The sequence below is a fragment of the Nannospalax galili genome, unplaced genomic scaffold, assembly GCF_000622305.1.
Source record: "Nannospalax galili isolate Female #2095 unplaced genomic scaffold, S.galili_v1.0 scaffold100, whole genome shotgun sequence".
Lineage (NCBI taxonomy): Eukaryota > Metazoa > Chordata > Mammalia > Rodentia > Spalacidae > Nannospalax > Nannospalax galili.
The window spans coordinates 4,364,637-4,374,410 of NW_008352891.1; the positions used below are offsets into that span (position 1 = coordinate 4,364,637).

Sequence of the window (9,774 nt, forward strand, 5' to 3'; positions counted from 1 at the left end):
GTTATGGAGATTCTGGGCATTGTATCAATTTGGTTACTATTTGCTCAGTGGGAAAAACATGAGAATATTTAAAGACGTTTTTGAAGCTTAGAAATTATTAAAACTTGCTTTTTACTCTCTTTTTTTTAACAGGATGGCTTAAATTCCTTGGTCCTTGATTTGGATTTTCCTGCCTTAAGGAAAAATAAGAATATAGATAATTTCTTAAATAGATGTAAGTATATTTATTTTTAATACACGTTTGGAGACATACAACTATACTTTAGACAAGATTTATTTGATAAATTTTTTTTACTTAAACTTATTAACTTGGTTAGCCTATTAACATTATATACTTGCTTTTATTAAATTTGCCATTTGTTTTATTTTAAAATGAATACTCTTTATTTTCAGATTAATATTTCTGGACTAAATACAATATGTAAAGTTTAAAATTTTGTATGAAATTGTTAAGACTATTTTGGTTATGGATGTTCTAAGAGAGATTTAAATTAATATTGATAACTGACCTTTATTTAAATCACTTAGAAGACTTCAATAAGCTTTATGCTTCAGCAAATGTGGACATTTAGTCCAGTTAAAGAAAAAAAAATCTGATAGCAGTCACTACCATATGGTAATCTTTAATATTTGTCAGTAACAGCTGAATTCTGAAGATAAATTCTCAGAATGAGTTGGGCACGGTGGCTCATGCTTGTGCCCAGCAGCCTGGGAGGCTAAGGGCAGGACTACCACAAGTTCAAGGCCAGCTCGGGCTACAAGGAAAGACAGTCTAAATAAAGACCACACACACACCAGGGACTGGAGAGATGACTCTGTGGTTAACAGCACACACTGTTCTTGCAGAGTACCCAAATTTGGTTTTCAGCACCTATGTTGGGCAGTTCACAACTGTGGAGATCTGACTCCCTCCTCTGGCCTCTGCAAGGACTGTACTTGTACACAAATCCAGATACACACACACACACACACACACACACACACAAGTTAAAAAAAAATCTTTAAATTTTTTTCTCAAAATGATTAATACATTCTCTTTATATCTCCATTATTAAGTATTCTGTTTTGAAGCTATCAGACACTAGATTATTTCTCCAATTAATTTCTAGTAGTTGCTCTATATGACATATATGATTACTCCTTTTTAAAGAAGTAAGCTAAGGTTTATTACCAAGTTTGGAATTGGCAAGTAATTCCATCCCTTCCCTTTCTCTCTTTTGAAACATACTCTAACTGTATGGCCTAGGCTGGACTAGAACTTACATCCCTGGCTTCATGGCTACTTTCTGCCATGATTTATAAAGCATATCAGGATTACTTGAGTCATTACTATGTATTTGCTAAGCAATAGAATCAGAAGTAAATACTGCTTTTTAGCAGTTAATAATCTTAATGTATATGTATCAACCAATCTCAGAGAGTTTTGGTTCTTTAATGTAAAGATGACATACAGTTTAGAGTATTTATTTGTTTGCTTTATTGAAGTACTGGGGATTGAACCTTGGACCTCACGTTAGGTAAATACATTGCCACCGAGTTAAACTCCAGCCCCACATTTTAAAGTTTTAAAATAGGGTCCTTTGAACACTAACAGGGCTAGCTAAAAATGAATTCCAGTTTCTTGTAATAAAAAAGTATTTAGAGTTATGGTGATTAATAGGCCAGGCATGGTGGCACATGCCTTTAACCCAAGCACTCAGGAGGCAGAGGCAGGCAGATCTCTGTGAGTTCAAGACCATCCTGGTCTACTTAGTGAGTTCCAGGCCAGCTGGGGCTACAGGGAGACCCTATCTCAAAAAGTCTTAAAGAAGAAAGAGTGATTATTTTTCTTTTTTTTAAAAAAAATATTTTATTCATTATTTTTATTTTATGTATATGAGTGTATTGCCTGCATGTGTGTAAGTACAGCCACGTTGTTCAGTGCCCACGGAGGTCACAAGAGGGCATCAAATCCCCTGTAACTGGAGTTATCGACAGTTGTTAGCTGCCATGTGGGTGCTGGGAATCAAACCTGGGTCCTCTGCAAGAGTAGTCAGTGTGCCTAACTGCTGAGCCATCTCTCCAGCCCCTATAGTAATTATTTTTATATGTTCCTAATAAATATGATGCTTGATATTAAATATATGGTGCTTTTTATTATAGATGAGAAAATTGTAAAAAAAATCAGAGGTTTACAAATGAAGGCAGAAGACTATGATGTTGTAAAAGTTATTGGAAGAGGTGCTTTTGGTGAAGTCCAGTTGGTAAGAAAGTATTTGTTCTTACTACTTTTTAAAATTTATTATTTTTATTTTATGTGTATGCATGAATTACCTGCATGTAGGTAAGTGCACCCATGTTGTACAATGCCCGTGGAGGACAGAAGAGGCTGTCAGATCCCCTGGAACTGGAGTTACAAACAGTTGTTAGCTGCCATGTGGGTGCTGGGATTCAAACCCAGGTCTTCTGCAAGAACAGCCAGTGTTCTTAACTGCTGAGCCATCTCTCTAGCCCCCTGTTCTTACTACTTTCTAAAAATTTTAATGTGTATAAGTATATTGTCTGCATGTATGTAAGTGCACGTATGTTGTGAAATGACTGTGGAGGTCAGAAGAAAGTATCCGATATCCTGAAATTTGGAGTTACAGATGGTTCTTAGCCACCTTATGATGCTGGGAATTGAACCTGGGTCCTCTGCAAGAGCAGCCAATGCTCTTAACCACTGAGCCATCTCTCTTCTACTTTAACCCAGAAGGTTTTGTGTGTGTGTGTGTGTGTGTGTGTGTGTGTGTGTTTGTATGTGTATGAATGCATGCAACAACTGTGTACAGGTATCCACAGAAGCCAGAAAACTTACAGGTGGTTGTGAACCCCCCGATATGGGTGCTGGGAACTGAACCTGGACTCTTTGCAAGAGCAGCAAGTGCCCTTAACCATTGACCTAACTTTCCAGCCTCTACTTTTTTGTTGTTGTTGTTGTTTAAATATTTTATGGTTTGTGTAGCATCAATAGCAGCTGAATAGTTCTAACTTCTGTTCTCAGCCATGCCAGAGTTGTTTTATGTCTTTGTTCAAATCAGTCCATCTCTGAGAGCCTCAGTGTTCCCGTCTGAAAAAAGAAACTGTGTTTAACACCAGGCTCTCAAATCTCTGAAACACCGTGATTTGAAGTAATGCTAGCTTCGTTTTATTAAGAATGTTCAGACTGAAAACCTGTTTAATGAGCTGAGATTTAAAAAAAAATTTATTCATTTATTTTATTTTATGTATTTGAATGTACTGCCTGCATGTATGTAAGTGCACCCATGTTGTGCAAAGCCCATGGAGGCCAGAAGGCATTGGATTCCCTGGAACTGGAGTTACAGATGATTGTTAGCTGCCATTTGGGTGCTGGGAACCCAAACCTGGGTCCTCTGGAGAGCAGCAAGTGCTCTGAACTGCTGAGCCATGTCTCCAGCCCCAAGATTTATTTAAATATATAAGAAAACAATGAAGAAATTCTTTATCTTTGCAGGCAAAAGTGGTATCAACTGCACATATCATAACTGTTAACAATAAACATTACATTTATATTGGATTACAATGATTTTCTTGTTTTTATTACCTAAGTATGAGGCTCCTATTTTTAAAAAATAATTTTTATGTGTATGAATGTTTTTGCTTGCATGTATGTAAGTGTGCTGTGTGCATACAATGCCTGCCATCAGATCCTCTGGAACCAGAGTTGCAGACAATTGGGAGCCACCATGTAGGTGCTTGCAACCTAACCTGGGTCCTATGCAAGAGCAGCCAGTACTTTTACTCACTGAGCCATCTTTCTAGTCCCTGAGGCTACTTTTTTTTTTTTTTTTTTAAGAGTATAATTCTGTTCTTTGAACCCAACAATGTTTTTATACCTCTTGATGGAGCATTTGAAAAAAAGCAGTGACCACTGGAAGCCTGGGTTTTTAGAGCTAGTCATGGCAGACAAATCTTTTTCTATTTCTTCTTTCATTGCCCTTTTTTGTAGCAGGTGTAATGTATATTTAAGATATTTGAAGAAGCCTGACATACTTGAAAATGATGTGGAGAAATGTTAACCAAGTAATTGTATAGGTAGGAAGCTTTATAATTTAATAGCTGTATTTTATTTAGGCTATTAGTAGAAGCTTGAATGGTAGGTTGGAAAGATATTCTTAAGGGGAAGCTTCAGAGCCCCTCCTCTTCTGTTAAACTTAGATATTTTTAATATTTTATTTATTTTTATTTTATGTGCATGGATTTATTGCCTGCCATGTATGTAAGTGTGGCACAGTGCCCAAGGAAGTCAGAAGAGGGTGTCAGATGCCTTGGAACTGGAGCTACAGATGATTGTTAGCTGCCATGTGGGTGCTGGGAATTGAACCTAGGTCCTCTGCAAGAGCAGTCAATGCTCTTAACTGCTGAGCCATGTCTCCAGCCCCTTATTCTTGATTTTAAAGGAAATGCTTTCAGTTTTTCCCCATTTACTATGATGTTGGCTGTAGGTTTGTCATGTATAGTCTTTATTATATTGAAGTATATTCCTTCTCTTCCTAGTTTTTGTTTGTTGAACTTTGTTAGAGGTTTTCTTAATATCTATTGAAATGATGTGATTTCTGTCCTTAAGGGTATTTATGTATTGTATTACATTTGTTGATTTGTGTATGTTGAGCCAACCTTGAATCCCTGGCATGAAACTAACTTGTCATGGTATGTGATCTTTTAAATCTATTTTTGGATTCAGTTGTAAGAATTTTATTGAGAATTTTTGTGTCTGGTTCATCAGGGAAATTGTATAGTTTTATTGTTTACGTTGTGTTCTTATTGGGTTTTTGTATCAGGGGAACCCTGGCTTAATAGAATGAATTTGATAGTGTTTCACTGATAGGCTCTTCTTTAAAGTTCTAGTATAATTTGGTAGTAAATCTCTCTGGTCCTAGACTTTGCTTTGTTGGAAGACTTTTTATTAAGGCTTCAGTTTCACTGCTTGTTAATGGAACTCTCAAGTTGTTTATATCCTCTTGATTTAATTTTTTAGGATATGGGTCTAGGAATTTATATATTTCTTCTAGATCTTCTGGGTTTTTTGGAATGCAGATTTTCAAAGAGTTCCCTAATGATTCTCTGCATTTCATTGAAATCTGTTGTACATCCCTAATTTTATTAATTTGGGTCTCTTCCCTCTTTCCCTTTCTCTCTCCCTCTCTCTCTTCCCTCATTTCATCCCTCCTTTTTTTTTTTCCTTTTTTCTTCTCTATTCCTTGTTGGTTTGAGACAGGGTCTCGTATAGCCCCAAGTTTGCCTTACAACCAGTATATCACTGAGGATAACCTTGAACTCCTGATCCTGCTTTGACCTCCTAAGTCCTCGGATTATAGGTGTGCAACAACATGCCAGGTTTCTCTTTTGGTTAGTTTAGCTAGGAATTTGTTAGACTTTTTTACTTTTCAAAGAACTGCCTTTTTGTTTTATTGATTCTATGTATTATTTTGGTCTCCATTAATTTCTGATCTTTTGAATTTCTTACTACCTGTTGCTTTTAAATTTGGGTTGCTGTTTTTCTAAGACCTTGAGGTATATCATTAGATAATTTGAAAGCTTTTGGATTTTTTGATGACTCTTAGAACTACCTCTGCTGTACCCTAAAGGTTCTCATAGTTATATTTTTCATTTGATTTTAGGAGTTTAAAATTTTCCTCCCTGATTCCTTCAGTGACCTACTGGTTGTTCCACAGTGTCTTGTTTAGTCTTTCAGTATTTGTAGTTTCTCTTGCTACTGATTTCTAGTTTTAGACCACTGTGAATTGATAAAATACAACAAATTATTTTGGTTCTTTTGTATATGTTAAGATTTGCTTTATGGTCTATAAAGGAATGTTTATTTTGTATAACATCATTAGATATATGTTAAGTCTATTAGATCTATGATGTAGTTTAACTCTGAAGTTTCTTTGTTGATTTTTAGTTTGGAGGACTTATCTAAAGACGAGTGAAGCATTGAAGTCACCTACTCTAATTGTATGAGGACTTATTTGACCTTTTATGCCCATTAGTGTTGGTTTTATGAAATTAGGAACCCTAACATTCAGTGCATACATCTAAAAACTGTTATATTTCTTTAAATATATTCTGTATTGCTGGGTTGGTGGTCAAGAAGTGCTTTAATTTGGATTCATCTTGAAATATGCTTATTTCTCTGTCAATTTTGAAAGATAGTTTCTTGGATATAGCAGTCTTTTAAAAATATTTTATTTTTTATTATTTTTATTTTATTTTATATGTATGAGTGTACTGCCTGCATGCAAGTACACCCATGTCGTGCAATATCTGAGAAAGTCAGAAGAAGGCATCAGATCCCCTGGAACTGGAGTTACATTTGTTAGCCGCCCTGTGGGTGCTGGGAATCAAACCCGAGTCCTCTGCAAGAGCAGCCAGTGCTTTTAACCACTGAGCCATCTCTCCAGCCCTGGATGTAGCAATCTTGGTTGGCATTTATTTAGTTTATATCATTCCATGATTTTCTGACTTTTAGGGTTGCTGATAGGGATCTGATGATATTCTGATATCCTGCCTTTGCATGTGAATTGACCTTTTCCCCTTACAACTTTGGATATTGTTTCTTTGTATTTTTAAAATATATTTTATTTATTTTTATTTTATGTGTATGAGTGTTATGCCTGCATATGTGTAAGTGCACCCATGTCGTGCAGTGCCCTCAGAGGTCAGAAGAAGGCATTGGATTCCTCTGGAACTGGAGTTAGGGATGATTGTTAGCTGCCATGTGGGTGGTGGCAATCAGTGCCCTTAATCACTGAACTGTCTCTCCAGCCCTGTTTCTTTTTTCTTTTCTTTCTTTCTTTTTTTTTTGTTGGTCTTTTTGAGATGGGGTCTACCTGTAGCCCCAGCTGTCTATGTAGACCAGGCTGGCCTTGAACTCACAGAGATCCACCTGCCTCTGCCTCCCGAGTGCTGGGATTAAAGGCGTGTGCCACCACACCCAGCTTTTCTTTATATTTTTAACATCTTGACAGTAATGTATTATGGAAAGGTTCATCTCTGGCTATATCTGGGTTTCTAAATGCCTCTTGTGTTTGGATGCATCCTTCTCTATATTTGGGGAACTTCTGCTCTAATTATATTGACTATGTTTTCTGTATCTTTGGCTTTTATCTCTTGTTCCTTCAGTCCTGTGGGTTTAAGTTTGGTCTCTTGATTGTATTGCAGAGTTCTTGGACATTTGGCATCTTGGTTTATGTTTTTTTTTTTTTTATTGATGTTTCAGCAAGCTCCACGTTCTTGATACTGTTCCTTCTGCTTAGGCAAGTGTATTACTCATGCTTTCCATTGTGTTTTTCATTGGATTTCTGGAATGTTTCATTTTTAACATTTCTATTTGTTTTTTTTTTTTTTTAAAAAATCTCAACGTCCTTGAAGAATTTTTTTTTTCCATGTTAGTGATTTGTTCATCTGAATTGTTGATTTTTCTAATCCATTCTTTTGACTTCTTCCTCTGTGTTGCTCTTTCCTCTCTAGGTACTGGATTGAATTCATCTGCTTGTCTCTACCCTCTTTGCAGTCATTGATTATTATTGTTTTAAATGTTTTATTATTTTTATTTGATGTGTATAAGCGTTTTGCCTGCATGTATGTAAGTGCACCATGTTTGTGCAATACCCCAAGAAGGCCAGAAGAGGACATCAGATGCCCTGGAACTGGAGTTAAGGATGGTTGTTAGCTGCCTTGTGGATGCTGGGAATCAAATCTGGGTCCTCCCAAGAGCAGCCAGTGCTCTTAACCACTGAGCCATCTCCCCAGCCCCCATCCCACACTTTTCTTAAAGAACTTTTTTTTTTTTCAAAGAGAAATTTTAGTTTTGTAGCAAAATTATTTTGGTTTTGTAATTTTCAGTTAAAATTACACATGGTGGTGTGGTACATAGAAATCCAACATATTTTTGGCTATTGACTCTGTATTCTATTATTTACTTAATTTATTCTAACGTGTGTGTGTGTGTGTGTGTGTGTGTGTACACTCTGCTTTTCTAGTTGCTATAGCAAAATACCTGACAAAAGCAGCTTAAGAAAGGTTATCTTTATTTTGGCTTATATTTTGAGGTAAAGATTATGGCAGGGAAATTGTGTTGGCAGGAACATGAGCATTTGGTCATAGTGTGTCCACAATCAGGAAGAAGAGAACAGATAGGAAGTGCAGCTGGGCAGTAGAACTTCAAGACACCCCCAGGAACCTACATTCTTTAGTGGTATTCCATCTCTTAAACATTCTACAACCTTCCAAAATAGCACCATCAGCTAGAGACCGGCAAGTATTTAAGCACATGAGTCCATGAGAATATTTCATATTAAGTCCACAGCAGTGAGTGTATATGTGCAGTCTTTTGGGCCTTCTGTGCTTAAGATAATGTGAGGACAATTGGATCAAAGCCATTTCATATCTTTAGTTGCCTGGTTGCTCCAGCTACAACTTCTAGGGTAGAAGTGGCACAAACGGGCTTCCATGCTTTCTTTCTGTTTGTAAAGAACATGCACGTTACACATGTGTGTATCTATTTAGAGGTTCTGTGGACTCAGCAGGCACTCTATCACTGTGCGTACCCCCTCCACCCCCCTGCCCCTTCCCAGGATATGCTTTTAAACTTTCACTAATGAATATGATGTTCACTATGGGTATTTTACATCTATTATTATATTAAAGTTTTCTTGTATTCCTGGTTTTGTTTTGTTTTTAGTTGTGAAAAGTCTCGAATACTACTAAATGCTTCTTCTACCTAATAATTATGTGATTGTTTTTACCCTTACATTCTTTTACTACAGTGTGTTAACGCTAGTTGATTTTTGTAAGCTTACTATCTTTGCATACTAGGAATAAATCCCACTTGTTCATGCTATATAGTGTGTTCATGATAGTGTGTTCCTGTTCTTGTGTCCCCCCAACCCCCCCAAGTCTCAGTTTCCTAAGTGCTGGAATTAAAAGTGTGAGCTGCCATAGTCATCTACTTTTTGAAAATATACTATTGAATTTGCTAGTAATTTGCTAGGAATTTTGTGTCTCTTTTCATTTGTGTTGTTGGTCTGTAATTCTCTTTTCATGTAGTGGGTCTATCTTTCATATCAAAGTAATACTAGCCTCATGGAATGATTTAGAAAGATATTCCCTCCTCTTCAGCTTTTTGGAAAAGTTTGAGAAATGCAGAACACTCAATGAAAATGGAAACATTATACCATTTATATAGAAAGAAAAAGGACTGAGTTACCATTGACTAATTTAATATCAATAAATTGGATGACTTAGGTAAAATAGACAAATTTATAGGAACATAAAACTTACCAAGGCTAAATTATGAAAGAATGCAAGATTTAAATAGACCTATAATTACTGAGGGGATTGAGTCAGTAGTAAAAATTCTTTTACTACAAAGGAAAGACCTGGTCTTCTGGCTTCACTGGTGATTTCTAGGAAACTATTGATCTACTTGTGGATCATATTTTTTAGATCATCTGCCCGTCTCTGTCCCTTTTTTTTGAGTTAAAAAAAATATTGATTCTGTGATAGCTAATCCTGGGTGTCAACTTGACTGGGTCTGGGACTAACTGAAATGAAAGAGATCTTCTTGATTGGATCATCTAAAGCCGGAAGACACACCCTAAATGTGGGTGTTACCTTCTGATGGCAGCCGGTATAAAAGACCAAGGCAGAGAGAACGCCAGGCTTCTTGCTGCTTACCTTCTCTCTCGCTGGTGAGTTCGTCTTGCTGCTGTAGACTGAAGACTAGCTGAT

The 9,774-nt window shown here is 36.5% G+C and overlaps 1 protein-coding gene across 1 annotated transcript in view; it reads left to right on the forward strand.

The window, feature by feature from the left end:
• Rock2 (Rho associated coiled-coil containing protein kinase 2) overlaps nucleotides 1-9,774 on the forward strand; it is a 172,368-nt gene that overhangs the window by 62,047 nt on the left and 100,547 nt on the right. The window contains exons 2-3 of the mRNA XM_008850105.3: nucleotides 133-214; nucleotides 2,143-2,243. Coding sequence (XP_008848327.1) covers nucleotides 133-214; nucleotides 2,143-2,243 — 183 coding nt within the window. The remainder of the gene's footprint in view (nucleotides 1-132; nucleotides 215-2,142; nucleotides 2,244-9,774) is intronic.